The sequence below is a fragment of the Oncorhynchus nerka genome, linkage group LG6 (genome assembly GCF_034236695.1).
Source record: "Oncorhynchus nerka isolate Pitt River linkage group LG6, Oner_Uvic_2.0, whole genome shotgun sequence".
NCBI lineage: Eukaryota > Metazoa > Chordata > Actinopteri > Salmoniformes > Salmonidae > Oncorhynchus > Oncorhynchus nerka.
The window spans coordinates 44,021,842-44,041,247 of record NC_088401.1 but is presented as its reverse complement, the minus strand read 5'-3'; the positions used below and the strand labels follow the sequence as shown (position 1 = coordinate 44,041,247).

Below are 19,406 nucleotides of genomic sequence, written 5' to 3'. Positions count from 1 at the left end.
ATAAATACAAAACGGTGTGCAGGTGTATATGTAATACATGTTTGTTAAAACCGATAACAATACCCGCTAATCATAAATGTACAAATTAACTGATCAGCAATCACAAAGAATAATAAACAGTATATAATTTGTTCATATGTGTGTGTGGATGTGAGTGTGAGAGATGGGATACATGGAGGAGATTACTGATGAGTAGTTTGGTTCATCAGGCTGACCCCCTGTCTTTGCTTGAAGTTATTGAGGGATGATGAGGTTTTGGCAATGTGAGGATAAGAATTCCAGAGTACGGTACCTCTGTATCTGATAGAGAATTGACTATGTGAGGTGTGGCAGTGGGGAGGGTGAAGGTTATCACAGTGTTATATAGATGGATTTCAGAATTAACTTGTAAAAATCCATTGAAGGATTTAGGTAAACTGTCTGGGAGGTATGAGTATTTGTAGATGAAAATGCATAATTGACATACATTGTGGTAAATATACAAGATATTGAGTTTCTTAAACAAAGGAGCAGATGGAGCCAGGTAATTAGAGGTGGCTAGTCTTGCACATTTATTTTATATGATGAGTAATGTGTGCATGTTGGAGGCATATGTACTGGCCCAGACAATATTACAGTAAATGACATATGGGTAAATTAAGCTGTAGTAAAAAGTTAGAAAGCGTGCCTGATGAACTAAACCACTAATATTTCTGATGATACTGTCAGGCAGAGAATTGTGAACAGGTGCACACTTTATTTCGGCAGGAGAGACATACAGACTGACGCAACTGCGTCCAAAAAACCTCCAGCCAACAAGGCAAAGTGTATAATGCGCAAAACAGTCGCAACACATCAAATGTACACAAAACAGGCTTCGTGAAATAACACGGTAAAAACGCACACAAGCCTAGTGCGTTCAAAAACACGTAACACAGAAACAATCTACCACAAAGACGTGAGGGGGAACAAAGAAATACATACGTGTAATTGGGGAATGAAAACCAGGTGTGCAAGGAACAAGACAAAACAAATGGATACATGAAAAATGGAGCGGCGATGGCTAGAAAGCCGGTGACGTCGAAACGCCGCCCGAACAAGGAGAGGAGCCGACTTCTGCGGAAGTCGTGACAGATGCCAACAGATTTCATCACTTTGATGGGATAGTTGTTTGATGATTTTCCAAGTTGACTATTTAAGGATTCTTGGAATTTACATTTACATTTAAGTCATTTAGCAGACGCTCTTATCCAGAGCGACTTTGTTAGTAAAATATATTTTGGGGAATATCCAAAGTAGGTGTGTAAATTTGTTCTCATACTTTTTGTAATTTGCAGAATTCAGGGGAGAGGGATTTGTGAGAAACCTTTTACACAACTTTTTTTTGGAAACCAAGGTTTCCAGAACCCTTCTAGTGCTCTCACGTGGTTTAACTCAGGGAAAGCAGAGGTGAAAAACAGAGTTGAAAGATGTGACGGCCTGATTATAAACATTTTCCCATTAAATATCATCAAATCAACAGTTTAAAGCACAATTCATTTTGTTAAATATTCTACATTTAATGCTACTAATCATTCCCATCTGTTCATTTCCAGCTGCCAAAGAGAAGTGGAAAATTGGAAAGTGGTCAGAAATGTCAGGATAAAGTAAACCTGTATTAGTGATATTATTCAAAGTAAAAAATATTATCAATAAGGGTGGCAGATAAACTGGTCACTCTAGTGGGCTTATAGATGAATGGATACATATAGCTGGAGTATAAAGTATTCAAAAAGTCAGATATCAGTGAGTGGTTCTTACTTGTAAAATGTATGTTGTAATCACCCAATAGAAAACACATTTTATGTTATTATTAATCACATTCTCGTTTGATGCTATAAGATCTGACTGTAGTTTTGACAGACCAACATTATAATCCGCATATACAATACCAGTCAAAAGTTTGGACACAAATCAAATGCAAATAGTCTGGATAGCCATTTGATTAGATGTTCAGGAGTCATATGACTTGGGGGTAGAAACTGTTTAGAAACCTTTTGGACCTACACTTGGCGCTCCGGGACCGCTTGCCGTGCGGTAGCAGAGAGAACAGTCCATGTGGCTGGAGTCTTTGACAATTTTTAGGGCCTTCCTCTGACACCGCCTGGTATAGAGGTCCTGGATGGCAGGAAGCTTGGCCCCAGTGATGTACTGGGCCGTACACACTACCCTCTATAGTGCGTTTCGGTCGGAGGCCGAGCAGTTGCCATACCAAGCAGTGATGCAACCTGTCAGGATGCTCTCGATGGTGCAGCTGTAAAACCTTTTGAGGATCTGAGGACCCATGCCAAATGCCAGCGTGGCAGATGTGTTGTTACCTACCCTTACCAGTTGCAGAGGGAGGTGTTTAGTCCCAGGGTCCTTGGTGGTAAGGGACTATGGTGGTCTGCTTGAACCATGTTGGTATTACAGACTCAGACAGGGAGAGGTTGAAAATGTCCGTGAAGACACTTGCCAGTTGGTCAGTGCATGTTCGAAGTACACGTCCTGGTAATTCGTCTGGCCCTGCGGCCTTGTGACTGCCTTTAAAAGGTCTTTCTTTTAAAGATCTTTAAAAGTCACTGTGGGGACGACATCATCGATGCACTTATTGATGAAGCCAATGACTGATGTGGTCTACTCCTCAAAGCCATCGGAAGAATCTCGGGAACATATTCCAGTCCGTGCTAGCAAAACAGTCCTGTAGTTTAGAATCTGCTTCATCTGACCACTTTTTTTATAGACCGAATCACTGCTTCATTTTTTTGCTTGTAAGCAGGAATCAGGAGGATAGAATTATGGTCAGATTTGTCAAATGGAGGGCAAGGGAGAGCTTTGTACACATCTCTGTGTGTGGAGTAAAGGTGGTCTGGTTGCACGTTTAACATGCTGATTAGAAATTTGGTAACATGGATTTAAGCTTCCCTGCATTAAAGTCCCTGGCCACCAGGAGCGCCGCCTCTGGATGAACATTTTCCTGTTTGCTTATGGAGGTATACAGCTCATTGAGTGAGGTCTTATTGCCAGCATCGGTCTGTGGTGGTATGTAGTAGACAGCTACGAAAAATACAGTTGAAAACTCTCTAGGTAGATAGTGTGGTCTACAGGTTATCATGAGATAATCTACCTCAGGCGAGACTTCCTTAGATATCGCGCACCAGCTGTTGTTTACAAATATGCATAGGCCCACGCCCCGTGTCTTACGAGGCTGATTACCAGAGGCGCACCTACTCAGGGTTTTTCTTTATTTTTACTATTTTCTACATTGTAGAATAATTGTGAAGACATCAAAACTATGAAATAACATCAAAACTATGAAATAAAAGTGTTAAATCAAAATATATTTTTGATTTTTTAAAGTGCTTTAGGACCATGAGTACGTCTCTGAGCGGTCAGGTAGGCTATTTGGAGTGTTTATTCGACTGGAGACATTTTCTATAAAATATGTCCCCCCCCACTTCTTAAATCAAAGTTGTCCACCTGTATTGTACAATATGTGTCCCCCCTTTTTGCAGGCCTAATTTAGATTGTGTGTGTACGTGCGTCATGTCCCTGACCTGTTTTATGGTGAAGTCATTGATGAGGTGGTGGTTGTGCTCATTGAGGCTGCAGTGGAGGGTGACACAGTCGCTGTGGAAAAGCAGGTCCTGGAGGGTGTTTACACGCTGCAGGCCCAGGGCTCGCTCCACCCCGTCAGACAGGTATGGGTCATAGAAGATCACATTGAACCCAAACGCTTTAGCTCTGAGTGCTACACCCTGGCCAACACGGCCTGAGGATACACAACACAACATGGACATTTGAGTAATTCACAGACATGTAAATACTGTAATTACACCAAAGGGATGCAATAAAGGTTAAATCCTTACAGCATATACCATGCCTGTTTTGTAACAATTCACAGCAAACAATGACATATAGAAAAGCTATCGAACACTATTGAACGAACCCATATCTTAACAACCAATTATCCACAATCGTATCTTCAGCTAATAGCTAGTTGGGTAGTGTAATACAACATTGTACTGAAAGATTTCTAACTAACCGAGGCCGATGATGCCAAGTGTCTCCCCGCGGATCCGCGCCGCACCGGACGCCACCTCTCTGATCTGCTCCACGCTCTGTACCCTGGTGCCCTCGCGCAGTGCCTGGTGAAGCCACGTGGTTCGTCGGTACAAGTTCAGGATGTGACACAGTGTAGAGTCCGCTGTCTCCTCCACCGACGCTGCTGGCATGTTACACACTGCTATCCCTATTGGGGGAGAGGACTAGTTTACTATATCAAAAAGTTGGTTTTATTATGGAGATCTGAGCAGTTGCACTTTGTTTTAAACATGCACATGCAGAAAATGATATAATATTTGACCTAGTAAGCCTGCATGTTTTTTTTTTTTTTTTTAACCAGGCAAGTCAGTTAAGAACAAATTCTTATTTTCGATGACGGCCTAGCAACAATGGGTTAACTGCCTGTTCAGGGGCAGAACGACAGATTTGTACCTTGTCAGCTCGGGGGTTTGAATTTGCAACCTTCCGGTTACTAGTCCAATGCTCTAACCACTAGGTTACCCTGCCGCCCCTCTTTGGTTTCTCTCACGTCACCCCGCTCCTCCGCTCTCTCCACTGGCTTCCAGTTGAAGCTTGCATCCGCTACAAGACCATGGTGCTTGCCTACGGAGCTGTGAGGGGAATGGCACCTCAGTACCTCCAGGCTCTGATCAGGCCCTACACCCAAACAAGGGCACTGCGTTCATCCACCTCTGGCCTGCTCGCCTCCCTACCACTGAGGAAGTACAGTTCCCGCGCAGCCCAGTCAAAACTGTTCGCTGCTCTGGCCCCCCAATGGTGGAACAAACTCCCTCACGACGCCAGGACAGCGGAGTCAATCACCACCTTCCGGAGACACCTGAAACCCCACCTCTTTCAGGAATACCTAGGATAGGATAAAGTAATCCTTCTCACCCCCCTTAAAAGATTTAGATGCACTATTGTAAAGTGGCTGTTCCACTGGATGTCTTAAGGTGAACGCACCAATTTGTAAGTCGCTCTGGATAAGAGCGTCTGCTAAATGACTTAAATGTAAAATGTAAATGTGGACATCTGTATAAAGTTGAGAAAGAGTAATGCAGGGCCTCACCTAAATCTCCAGCCGACTTGATGTCAATATTGTCGAAGCCGCTGCCTATGCGGACGATGATCCGAAGTCCCTTGAATTTCTCCAGGTCCTCCCTCATTAGCGTGATGGTGTGGTACATCAGAGCTCCTACAGCCTCGTTCAGTACCTGCCAACAGAAAGCTCTCAGGTTTAGTGCACAGAGGACAGTTGTATAGCACCCTTCAATAAGAGAAATAGACCACTTTGAACTAATGTGTCATCAGAATTAAAAGCAAACTGAATTAACTGTGGCTGTGTTGTTTACTCCAAAGGCCCTGACATGGGCTCTTCGTTGGGCTCTTGTAGTAGAAGCTAATTTTTCAAATCAAATTGTATTGGTCACATACACATATTTAGCAGATGTTATTGCGGGTGTAGTGAAATGCTTGTGTTCCTAGCTCCAACAGTGCAGGAGTTTCTATTCACAATACAATAGACCAATCTAAAAGTGTATTGAGAAAGAGAGAGAGAGAGATGGTCGTAACAGCCTGGCCATTGTTTTTAGGACATCATTAGTTATGGTATGTTAACAAGCTTGTTTAGCAGCACAATGTCTTGCTTATAGGATGGTCAACAAATACTGGTTTTAAGCCAGGGAGTCTTTTTTGAATTATGAAGCTGAGCAGAAAGATAATAATTTGGCATGGAGGGGCAGGGCAAGGCAGGGCAGGGCAGCACCTTCTCATGGATCTCCTGGGTGGACTGGGCATCACAGAAGGCCACAGTGGCCACGTCTTTCAGGATTGGCATCTCTATGGTGCAGTCACGCCCATCCAGCAGGGCCACCAGGGGCCGTGGGTTCATGGTCCCATTCATGATAGGCGGTCGAATGCCTGAAGACAGAGAGAGTGGACAGGTAAAACATACTGTATTTGACATCATATTTTACTGGTATGGGTTGTGAATTTGACATTGTAGTGTGGGAAAATTGCAGTTGTGTTTATGAGCATATACACTGAGTATACAAAACATTAAGAACCCCCTGCTCTTTCCATGACATAGACTGAGCAAGTGAATCCAGGTGTAAGCAATAATCCCATATTGATGTCACTTGTTAAATCCACTTCAGTCAGTTTAGATAAAGGGGAGGAGACGGGTTAAAGAAGGATTTTTAAGCATTGAGACAATTGAGACATGGAGGGCAAAACAAAAGATTTCAGTGCCTTTGAACGGGGTATGGTAGCAGATGCCAAGCGCACCGGTTTGTGTCAAGAACTGCAACGCTGCTGGGGTTTTCATGCTCAATAGTTTCCTGTGTGTATCAAGAATGGTCCACCACCCAAAGGGCAATCCAGCCAACTTGACACAACTGTGGGAAGCACATCTGCGGGGGGGGGACACACTCAATAATAGGAAGGTGTTCCTAATGTTTGGTATACTTTCCACTTACAATCCACCACAAATCCAGTTGTTAGCTGGTATGTTAATGAATCCCATGCTTGTAAAAAAAAATCCTAACTGGGGTCTCATACTTGGTTTCTTAATTATTCCCCGTTAAAAAGGCAGTTTTGCATCCATGACTCTGGAAAGCAATTAAAAATGTTCAAGGTTTTCTTTATGCATGTTTTTTTACAAGCCGCCAGAAGCAGACCTTTTCATACTGTGACTTCAAACCTGTCAAAATGTGTCACTAAATGAGAAATATACCCCCTAATGTTGCAATTAATCAAATTGAAAATTACAGTGAAAGTGGTAACTAAGTCATAAATGACTTGGGGCATAAAGAAAATGTTGCAGTTTTAACGGCCCAGTGCAGTCAAAAATGAGATTTCACTGTGTTTTATATATCTTTCCACACTATGAGGTTGAAATAATATGGTTAGCTGTGGCTGTGAATTTGCCTTTCACAAATTTCAAAATACAATACCGCTTTGGAATGCAAATGCATACTACTGACAGTGACAAAAATACCCCCAAAAAATGCTAACCCCTGCTATTATAATGGTGAGAGGTATGATATTTGAATGTCTGTAACTTTCTCACATCTCAATATTGATGATTCATTCAGGACTATCCGTAATCATGGTAGCATCCACATTAATGTAGAAATCTTTGGAAACATACACTACATTACCAAAAGTATGTGGACACCTACTCAAACATCTAATTCCAAAATCATGGGCATTAATATGGAGTTGGTCATCACTATACTGCTATAACAGTCTCCGCTTTTATAATTGTTTACCCCTTTTCTCCCCAATTGGTAGTTACAGTCTTGTCCCATTGCTGTAACTCCTGTATGGACTCAGGAGAGACGAAGGTCGGGAGCCAAAACACGACCCTACCAAGCCACACTGCTCCTTTAACCTGACTGCCAGGGATTGAACCCAGGTCTGTAGTGATGCCTCACTGCGATGCAGTGCCTTAGACCGCTGCGCCACTCAAGAGGCACACTGTTTTGGGAAGGCTTTTCACTAGATGTTGGAACATTGCTGCGGGGACTTGCTTCCATTCAGCCACAATAGCATTAGTGAGGTCGGTGTTCTAATTCATCCTAAAGGTGTTAGATTGGGTTGAGGTCACGGCTCTGTGCAAGCCAGTCAAGTTCTTCCACACCGATCTTGGCAAACCATTTCTGTATGGACCTTGCTTTGTGCATGGGGGCATTGTCATGCTGAAACAGGAAAGGGCCTTCCCCAAACTGTTGCCACAATGTTGGAAGCACAGAATCGTCTAGAATGTCATTGTATGTTGTAGCGTTAAGATTTCACTGGAACTAAGGGGCCTAGCCCGAACCACGAAAAACAGCCCCAGACCATTATTCCTCCTCCACCACACTTTATAGTTGGCACTATACATTGGGGCAGGTAGCGTTCTCCTGGCATCCGCCAAACCCAGATTCGTCTGTCGGACGTGGCAAACCATTTCATGAAGCTCCCGCCGAACAGTTCTTGTGCTTCCAGAGGTGGTTTGGAAGTGAGTGTTGCAACCAAGGACAGGCGATTTTTACGCGCTTACATGCTTCAGCACTCGGCGGTCCAATCTGTGAGCTTGTGTGGCCTACCACAGAAATTTTACGAACTGACCTGTTGAAATGGTGGCATCCTATGACGGTACCACGTTGAAAGTCACTGAGCTCATCAGTGAGGCCATTCTACTGACTGCGGTGAGCGTGATGGTGGCAGCATCAGCAGCAGGGATTGGGAGACTAGTCAGGATAAAGGGAAAGATGTACGTAGCAAAGTACAGAGAGATCTTTGATGAAAACCTGCACCAGAGTGCTTAGGACCTCAGACTGGGGCAAAGGTTCACATCCCAACAGGACAACAACCCGAAGCACACAGCCAAGACAACGCAAGAAATAAACAATTTAATCATTTTAGAATATGGTTGTAACGTAACAAAATGTGGAAAAAGTCAAGGGGTGTGAATACTTTCCGAATGCACTGTATATGGCGCCGGACCAGGGTTGCCGTTATGAAAATGTGGTGCCTGACATATGACCGGCAGCATTTTAATTGACCAGACATTTGAGAAATTTACCAGATCCTTATGCATTAGATGCGTAACCTGATTAGGACGTCCATTCACTGTGCTCAGAATGACAGAAATCACGTTTAAATTATGGTAATTCATCTTAACAAAACATGCAAGTCGAGAATGCAATGAAAGGCTTCTTACCAAATTCCGATGTGCATTGAAGATATTAGAATAGCTGTACACATTTTCCCCAGCCAACAAGATGAGTAATGAACAGCAAAATCACTAGCCTATGTCAATCTATTATGCCCCATAGTATAAAAAATTACCTTATCTGCTGGTCAACTTGTCGAGAAAGAAATAGCCTATTCCTAAGAAACTCTGGGACAATTGTGGAACGATAGATCACAAATTCATACAACCACTAGGCTACATTAAAACAAAAGTTGAAAAGCAATAAGTCTGATGCATTAGATCAGAATGTTTTGCTTAAAATGTTGATCAACTATTATTTCATCACATTATTAGCGCAGCAATGCGCACAAGGCCATAGGCTACGCGCGAATGTTAGTTTCATAATACAATTAGCAGAAAACACTGTTGTCAAAGTGACAGAGATTAAAATATCCATTAGAAATGTAGAAAGAGGGGAAATCTAAAGACGCAATAACAATAGAACATGAGAGAAATAGGCTACTGGTTTCAATGGCATATAATTATCAAATAATTGCCTCCACGGATATGGTCATACTTTGCCTAGGATACTTTGAAGCAAGGTTAAACATGCTTCAAAATAGGTAGTAAAATTTTCAGGTAGTAAAATTAATATACGTATGTTTTCAAAATGCATACTGCCTCCAGATCATTGCAAAGTGGTGTATTACACGCTGATGAAACCTGTCTTCCTGCCAATGATGTCACCATTACCCTTGATGTTAAGCAATGTTGTGCTGCTATTTTTATTGATTTGGCCAAAGCTTTTGATACGGTAGACCATTCCATTCTTGTGGGCCGGCTAATGACTATTGGTGTTTCTGAGGGGTCTTTGGCCTGGTTTGCTAACTAACTCTCTCAAAGAGTGCAGTATATAAAGTCAGAACATCTGCTGTCTCAGCCACTGCCTGTCACCAAGGGAGTACCCCAAGGCTCGGTCCTATGCCCCAAGCTCTTCTCAATTTACATCAACAACATCTCTCAGGCAGTAGGACGCTCTCTCATCCTTTTATATGCAGATGATACAGTTTTATACTCAGCTGGCCCCTCCCGGGATTTTGAGTTAAACCCTCTAGAACAAAGTTTTCTTAGTGTTCAACTGCCCTTAACCTTGTTCTGAACACCTCAAAGGTCATGTGGTTTGGTAAGAAGAATGCCCCTCTCCCCACAGGTGTGATTACTACCTCTGAGGGTTTATAGCTTGAAGTAGTCACCTCATACAAGTACTTGGGAGTATGGCTATACGGTACACTGTCCTTCTCTCAGCACATATCAAAGCTGCAGGGCTTATATAGGTATTTTTATGTATTTAGTTGTTTTAAGCATACCACCATAGTCCCTGTGCCCAAGAACACTAAGGTAACCTGCATAAATGACTTCCGACCCGTAGCACTCACATTTGTAGCTATGAAATGCTTTGAAAGGCTGGTCAAAGTTCACATCAACACCATTATCCCAGAAATCCTAGACCCCCCCCCCCCCTCATTTGCATACCGCCCCAACAGATCCACAGATAATTAAATCTCTATTGCACCAAGGGGCCCCTTGGGTGTGTGCTCAGTCCCCTCCTATACTCCCTGTTCAACTGCGCGGCCAAGCACGACTCCAACACCATCATTAACCTCTTCAACCTATGGGGGCCCTGTGTCATTATTGGATAAAAAGACGTGCCCGTTTTAAGCGCAATATTTTGTCCCAAAAAGATGCTCGACTATGCATGGAATTGACAGCCTTGGAAAGACAAAACTCTGACGTCTCCAAAACTGCAAAGATATTATCTGTGAGTGCTCCAGAACTAATGCAACAGGCGAAACCAAGATGAAGTTTCATACAGGAAATGCCCCAGATTCTGAAGGCGCTGTGTTCCAATGTCTCCTTATATGGCTGTGAATGCGCCAGGAATGAGTCCGCACTTTCTGTCTATTCCCCGAGGTGTCTGCAGCATTGTGACGTGTTCGTAGGCATATCATTGGAAGATTGACCATAAGAGACTACATTTACCTGGTGTCCCGCCCGGTGTCCTGTGTGCGTAATCTGTAGGTCCATGCGCGTTCCATTTCTTCAGAAGAGAAAGTAAACTGCCACGATGGATTTTATCGTCGATAGATATGTGAAAAACACCTTGAGGATTGATTCTAAACATTGGTTTGCCATGTTTCTGTCGATATTATGGAGTTAATTTGGAAAAAAGTTTGCGTTTTAATGACTTTTTTTTTTTCTTACCCAAACGTGATGAACAAAACGGAGCGATTAGTCGACACAAATAATATTTTTTGTAAAAACGGAACATTTGCTATCTAACAGAGTCTCCTCATTGAAAACATCTGAAGTTCTTCAAAGGTAAATGATTTTATTTGAATTCTTTTCTGGTTTTTGTGGAAAATGTTGCATGCTGAAATAGAGGCATAATCCAATGCTAGGCTATCAATACTGTTACACAAATGCTTGTTTAGCTATGGTTCAAAAGCATATTTTGAAAATCTGAGATGACAGTGTTGTTAACAAAAGCCTAAGCTTGAGAGCAAATAGATTAATTTCATTTCATTTGCGATTTTCATGAATAGTTAACGTTGTGTTATGCTAATGAGCTTGCGGATAGATTTACACAATCCTGGATACAGGTTTTTTTTTCGTAGCTAAACGTGACGCAGAAAACGGAGCGATTTGTCCTAAACAAATAATCTTTCAGGAAAAACTGAACATTTGCTATCTGAGAGTCTCCTCATTGAAAACATCCGAAGTTCTTCAAAGGTAAATGATTTTATTTGAATGCTTTTTCTGTTTTTTGTGAAAATGTTGCCTGCTGAATGCTAACGCTAAATGCTACGCTAAATGCTACGTTAGCTATCAATACTGTTACACAAATGCTTGTTTTGCAATGGTTGAGAAGCATATTTTGAAAATCTGAGATGACAGTGTTGTTAACAAAAGGCTAAGCTTGAGAGCAAATAGATTAATTTCATTTCATTTGCAATTTTCATGAATAGTTAACGTTGCGTTATGGTAATGAGCTTGAGGCTGTAGTCACGATACCGGATCCGAGATGGCTCGACGCAAGAAGTTAAGTTTGCTGATAACAAAACAGTGATAGGCCTGATCACTGACAATGATGAGACAGCCAATAGGGAGGTGGTCAGACACCTGTCAGTGTGGTGCCAGGGGAACAACCTCTCCCTCAATGTGAGCAAGGAGCTGATCGTGGACTACAGGAAAAAGAGGGCTGAACACGCTCCCATTCACATTGACGGGGCTGTTGTGGAGTGGGTCGAGAGTTCCAAGTTCCTTAGTGTCCACATCACCAACGAACTATCATGGTCCAAACACACCAAGATAGTCGTGAAGAGGGCAAGACAATGCTAAATCCCACTCAGGAGACTGAAAAGATTTGGCATGGGTCCTCAGATACTCTAAAAGTTCTACAGCTGCACCATCAAGAACATCCTGACCGGTTGCATCTCCTGGTATGGCAACTGCTCATCATCCAACTGTAATGGCCAAGATGTCATCCAACATGGCCAAGATGTTCAAATGTTCATAAATGACCAGCATGGTCGAATAATAATTAGGCAGAACAGTTGAAACTGGAGCAGCAGCACAGTCAGGTGGACTGGGGACAGCAAGGAGTCATCATGTCAGGTAGTCCTGGGGCACGGTCCTAGGGCTCAGGTCCTCCGAGAGAGAGCAAGAAAGAGATTATTAGAGAGAGCATATGTGGGGTGGCCAGTCCTCTTCTGGCTGTGCCGGGTGGAAATTTGATTTGATCCGAGCTGTCCTTTACTATGCAAATATGAAATGCTTCAAACATAGCTCTATTTAATTTATTTAAGATGTCCTCGTATACATTATTTGTCAATACAGCCCAATAAACCCATATTTGCATTGATAGGAAAGGTAGCATCGTAACTGTAACCACCATAAAGAAGGGAAAAAAACTGTGCACCTGTGAGCAGCTCAGGCTATGTGATTTATGATCATAGCCAATCTGGCATGAACAAACATGGCGTGACTGTCTCAACCCACTGTTCTGTTCCCACAGGAAATCTCCCTCCTAGGCGAGCCAGGGGGTATAGACACACCCCTCTCTTCTCCTTCAGCTCCCTACCTCATTCCCTCCCTACCTCATCCCGCCATCAGCATACACACATGCAGGCGGACACATGCATACTCACCGAGAGACACAAACACCAATACACACACTCAGTCAGTCACGCGAACGCATGCACGCACGCACGCACACACACACGCACACACACACACAGTCACTCAGACACAAGTGAGCAAACACACAAACACAATCACACAGGTAAACAGGATCATTAAGCCATGTCTTGTTTGTCTGCGTTTAGATCACAAATGGACTGATCTGCCACAGGGTGTAATTCACTACAAACATGAAAATGACGATTTATGTATATGCCTAGCTCGATTACTGGAGAGTTTTATCAGCCACGTTTGACATTTGTGTTTTCGATCAATGAAAATACAAAAACTATTAGCTAAGCCAACATGTCTTCTTCAAAGATGATACAAATTCAAAGAAATTAACAAACAATGAATTGTTTTATCACCAATATCCATGGCATTCCATGGCAATACTGACATGTGATCTTTGCATGGGGGTAATTCTGCCAATTTGAGCACCCCAGGGGTGAATTGGTATCTTTGTCAATTAGTCTGATTTTAATAACAAGATAAGACACGATCCATTGATCACTGAACTGAACACACCTACGAGCCCAGACTTGAATAATAATAATAGAAAAAGATCAAGCAACAAACAAGACCCCCATTGTAGAAAATATGCTGATGTTGTGAATACAATACAAAATACATCCAAATAACAGACACCAGTATGGGGTGGCAGGTAGCCTAGTGGTTAGAGGTTGCAAGATCGAATCCCTGAGCTGACAAGGTAAAAATCTATCATTCTGCCCCCGAACAATGATGTTCCTAGGCCATCATTGAAAATAAGAATGATTTCTTAAGTGACTTGCCTAGTTAAATAAAGGTCAAATTTAAAAAATACATGGAAGTATTCACAATACTAGCATGACTACTAAGCACCTACAAAGCTGTTTTCTATCCTTCCTGAATCTGAAGTATTCCCATAGTAGACTGTTCTAGAATCAATGTTTCTTTCTTCCCTGAAAGGAAAATTGGGAAGCAAGTCAGATGGAACTGGAAACACCGTTCCCAACTGCACAATGAACCGGAAGGCCATTTAGGAAGTATATGCTGTGTTTCTCCTTGCCAGCCCTTACATTTTTTGAAGGGAAATAGTATTTCTGTTCTTCACCCCTACAGGATGCTATAGGCTAAGCATACAAGGCATCAACAGAAACATATTCGAGGTTGAAAGCAAGCTATTACAGCATTGTAAGTTGCTGAATGGTAGATATGAAGATAATGGAGAGAGAGAGAGAGAGAGAGAGAGAATGGGAGAGGTAGAGAGTGGAGGGGGAAGGGAAGGAAGAATACTGTACAGTACACTGTGTACACACCACACAGCGCAATCACAGTTAACATGTGGTCCAATGCACCAAAGGAAAGCTGAATGTTTACCTAAAGGCAAGCCTTTGTTCAGAAAATGCGAGCTTCCCATCTTTTTTCCCCAAAAAGAATATTCACTTCAAGCAAGATATTCATAAAAATCCACAGCATACGGCGGCTACTTCAATTTCCTTAATCCTTTTCCCTGCCCCTCAGTGGCAAGCATTCCCCTTTGCTCCTTCACTCTCCCTCCCTCTCTCACTTTCTATTTCCACTATCTCTATCACACATGCATGCACACACAGAATGCAACTGTCACTGCATTTATGGGAGTGGGAGAGCGTGAGAGCGAGAGAGAGAGAGAAGGGCGCAAGTGTGAGGTGGCTGAAAGAAAATAAGAGGAATGGGGTGGAGCTAAGGCCAAAGAAAATGTATCTTTTGTTTCCTGAAAGACACTCTCCACAGGGTCGGTAAAAAGCTGATGTTTTCGGGTAAAAAGCGGATGTTTTGGGTTTTCAGGGATACAGACCTAACTTCCGTTTCGCCTGAAAAACAGATGAGGGGACTCCACTCAGACGTTTTTTTTAGCATGCTAGGTTAGATTACCTGAAGAATACAAAATGATAAATGTTATGCAGTAACAGCCCATGTACGTGTGGTTAATTCCTTTTCTGTGTTAAAATGGAGTAATCAGCAACACGAAAACGGCAAAAACTGAAAATGGCTTTAAACGTTTTTGCATATCAACCAAACAATATCTGAATATTTTGATTTTTACATCCGGGTGGGGTGTTAAATGTGGAATGCCTGTCATTTGCTAAATGCACAGCCAACACTTCATGTCCCTTCAAAATAGTTCACCCTTTAACTTCATTGTATGAATCTATTATCTATTAATTCATGTATTCATTTCTATTAATTCATCTATTAATGATAAAGATAAAGTGATATTTCTTTATCTCTGCTGTAGATTTAAGATCATAAGGTAGTCCCAACAAATATAGTGTTTTTTTGTCTTATGACTGAACTGCTGTTACTGTAAATGGTTAGCTAACTGATATATCCTAGCTACCTACTTAACCATTGGTAATCTGAGCATTTTAGGTGTCATTTCAGAATGAGTGGTGCTGTAGCTCTGCTGTTGTTGCTATCCTGTCTGTCGAGGGCATGGGCTCAGGAAAGGAGGAGAGAAGAGGTGTCAGATAATTACATCACTCAACAGTGACAGTGAAGCGGTACAGAGAATGGTGAGAGTTTCAGATTAAGAGCCAAAGGCCTGAGGCTACACAAACAACCCAAATATGACTGGCCAGGCCACCACACACACACTTGCAGTATACTTGTCTCACTGCCTGTAACCTGCCACTTACTTACTCACACACCTAACATTTCAGGAAGATCTAGGCATGTATTCACAAAGTGTCTCAGAGTAGCATTGATTATCTAGGATTACTAATCAGGTTCCCCTTGTCCATGTAATCAGCAGATGAATAGACGGGCGAGACCCAATGCAGCTGCAATTTCAGCACTGTTCAGCACTGAGTACCGGTTGCCTGATTGAGTTACCATTATAGGAAAAGGCCCATTTCACAAATTATTGTGTAGATTATTTCTCTCGAATTGTCGCGTCCATGTTTGACATTTTATTATAGGGAACAACATGGAACATAGCCTATACAGTGCATTCGGAGAGTATTTAGAACCCTTCCCTTTTCCACATTTTGTTACGTTACAGCCTTATTCAAAAATCTACACTTAATACCCCATAATGACGAAGAGAAAAAAAGGTTAGACATTTTTGAAAACGCATCACAAATAAAAAACAGAAATACCTTATTTACATACGTTTTTTGCTATGAGACTCGAAATTGAGCTCAAGTGCATCCTGTTTCCATTGATAATTCTTAAGATGTTTCTACAACTTGATTGGAGTCAACCTGGGGTAAATTCAATTGATTGGACATGATTTGGAAATGTACACCGGTCGATATAAGGTCCCACAGTTGACAGTCCATGTCAGAGCAAAAACCAAGCCACGAGGTCGAATGAATTCTCAGATCTGGGGAAGGGTACCAAAACATTTCTGCAGCATTGAAGAATGCTGAACACAGTGGCCTCCATCATTCTTAAATGGAAGAAGTTTGGAACCACCAAGGCTCTTCCTAGAGCTGGCCGCCCGGCCAAACTGAGCAATCGGGGAAGAAGGGCCATGGTCAGGGAGATGACCAAGAACCCAATGGTCACTCTGACAGATCTCCAGAGATTCTCTATGGAGATGGAAGAACCTTCCAATCAGGCCTTTATGGTAGAGTGGCCAGACGAAAGCCACTCCTCAGTAAAAGACACATGTCAGCCCACATGAAGTTTGCCAAAAGGCACCTCAAGTTCTCTCAGACCATGAGAAACAAGATTCTCTGGTCTGATGAAACCAAGATTGAACTCTTTGGACTGAATGCCAAGCATCACGTTTGGAGGTAACCTGGCACCATCCCTACGGTGAAGCATGGTGGTGGCAGCATCATGCAGTGGGGATGTTTTTCAGCGGCAGGGACTGGGAGACTAGTCAGGATCGGGGGTAAGATGAACAGAGCAAAGTACAGAGAGATCCTTGGTAAAAAACCTGCTCCAGAACTTCCAGAAAAGGGATGGGCAACTCCCATCCTTTGGGGCTGGAGTGGTGTCACACTTTTCCCCCATCCCTAGCAAACACAGTTCGAGACCATGCAATCAATTCAAATCAAATTTTATTTGTCACATGCGCCGAATACAACAGTGAAATGCTTACTTACAAGCCCTTTTAACCAACAATGCAGTTTAAAGAACCCCCTCCCCTCAGAAAAATTAAGAGATAACAATAACAAATCATTAAAGAGCAGCAGTAAATTACAATAGCGAGGCTATATACAGGAGGTACCGGTACAGTGTCAATGTCAATGTGCAGGGGCACCTGTGTCGAGGTAATTAAGGTAATATATACTGTGGCGTACAGCACGTCAGCCACCAGGGGGAGACTCGTCGAGGCCTGGTAACAGATGGAGTATACATCACAAGGCGGTGGCTCCATCTGCTGGGTGTGCCAGGCCTCGACAGGCTCTCCGGACAGGACTAATTGGGGCTGATTGGGAGCTGGTGAGTAATCAAGGGAGGATTGCTCACCAGCTGTGCGAGGCCCATAAAGCTGCCAGAAGGGCAGAACACAGGGAGAGGACTAGGGGAAGTGAGGGGACTTCTATGTGGTTGGATACGGTTACCCAAGGGAGTTGAGTTTGTGTGCCCAACAGGAATCAGGAAGATCCGGAGCCCAGGAGAAAGTATCCCGGAGAGGTTCTCATGGGGGAGACCTTTTTGTTTTTGATGTATTATTTAATAAACACCCTTGAAACTGAGCTCTGTCCGTGTCTGATCTATGTAAACGTCTTGATCAAACCCCCTGGTCTTGCCACAAGTGGTGGAGAATGCGAGCACTCTGATAACATGGTCAGGTCAGGGTTGACGTTTACACAGTATCAGCATGGACGAGTTGATAGCTCAGTTCGTCCAGGCCCAACAAGCACAACAGGCAGCTCAGGAACGAATGCTGGAAGGAACAATGACTACAAAACGTCCGCCTCGTTGAGGAAGTCAGGACGCTGCAAGGAGGAGCATCTCCTGGATCACATCCCAACCAGTTTTTAATCAAGCTAACGGAAGACGATGACCTCTGTACATTTGAACGGACAGCACTACGGGAAGGATGGCCAAGGCCGTAGTGGGCAAGTCTGCTGGCCCCGTTCCTCTCTGGGCATGCCGAAAAGGCGTAATTGGGACCTGAACGACGAACAGGCGGATAACTACGATGGACTCGAACAGGAGATAATCAGCCGCTATGGGTACAGCCTGGCCCATCGGGCTCAACGGTTCCATGACTGGAGGTTCGTACCCGACGCCTCGCCCTGAGCACAGATGAGCGACCTAGTGCGCGTCACCAGGGCATGGCTCCTCACCGACGTATCCATCCTCGACAAAGTGGTCCTGGATTGCTTCTTACGGGCGCTACCCCATGACATGAAGAGGGCAGCGAGTTTATGCGCACCCCAGACCTTGGAAGGCCTCCTGGAAGCAGTGGAGACGCAGAAGAACACTCAGGCACTGCTGAGTGGGAGCCGGGACGAGTCGGCGACCCATCCGTAGGGGCGGAAGGACAGCCCCACTGTAGTGTACCCCGAACCGACAGTCGGCAGGGCCAAAGGACCGCAAACCTGTGGAGAGACGGCGGGGGTATGGCCGACCCGTCACCTACGACCCCAGGTAGAGGGAGACCAAAGGAGGTGTTTCAGTGTGGTGCCCGGGGGCACATTTACTGGAATTGCCCGGCTCGAGAGGAGTCAGCTAGCCCCGGAGGCGAGGTGGGTCACGCCGAGTCAACTGCACCCATGGTCCCGGTGAAGGTTGACGGACACGACACGGAAGAGCAATTAGACTCCGGATGCATGGTTACGCTTGTAACCATGAGCCTGCTGAACCAGGCGACGAACGGGGTGGGGAGATGTCCATTTCTATCTCGTCTGTAACACAACAGTAAGTTAGACACCAATACACAATATGGGTTTCAATAAATTAACTAAAGTTAGCTAGCTAGGGATTAAAATTATTGACTAAAACTAGATCAAATCTGTCCTGTTTCAGGTACAATATTTAAAATAATATAATTTAATGTTCTATATATTTTCAATTCATCATTTCATACATTATACTGTGGGCTGCCACTCAAAACAAATTATAATTCAACAATAATAATCTTTGCAGGTCAAGGATTGTCATCACTTTCAAGAATGCCTGAATTGCTTTACATTGCAATTTCATGTTTCCCCATCAAATTGTTTCAGATCTAGGCACGGACCATGGTGATAAGTAGTGTCATGTAATCGTCTAATAAAGTGAGAGAGACTTTGTCATTTCTTCAAACAATCAATCTTTATTTGATATGGATGAATTATTGCAATAATGGAGCTGGTCAACGACCCAGACCCACCTGTAGGTGATTCATTAAGAGCCCAATGATTCTGAGTTGGGGCTTGCCTTATATAGCCCAACCTTGTTACATTTCCTTACATTCCCTAACTGTCTCAATGTGTCAAACCAACATATCTACTGA

The 19,406-nt window shown here is 43.3% G+C and overlaps 1 protein-coding gene across 2 annotated transcripts in view; it reads right to left on the bottom strand.

The window, feature by feature from the left end:
* The window catches only part of LOC115130467 (C-terminal-binding protein 1-like), a 34,091-nt gene that overhangs the window by 2,367 nt on the left and 12,318 nt on the right, over positions 1-19,406 (bottom strand). The window contains exons 1-5 of one of the 2 annotated variants that reach the window (XM_029661640.2): positions 14,345-14,647; positions 5,828-5,982; positions 5,132-5,276; positions 4,043-4,249; positions 3,555-3,769 (exon numbers count right to left, since the gene is read on the bottom strand). In XM_029661640.2, coding sequence (XP_029517500.1) covers positions 3,555-3,769; positions 4,043-4,249; positions 5,132-5,276; positions 5,828-5,982; positions 14,345-14,384 — 762 coding nt within the window. In that variant the 5' untranslated portion in view covers positions 14,385-14,647. Of the gene's footprint in view, positions 1-3,554; positions 3,770-4,042; positions 4,250-5,131; positions 5,277-5,827; positions 5,983-14,344; positions 14,648-19,406 lie in introns of those variants that run through there. The other variant, XM_029661642.2, reaches the window with a different exon arrangement.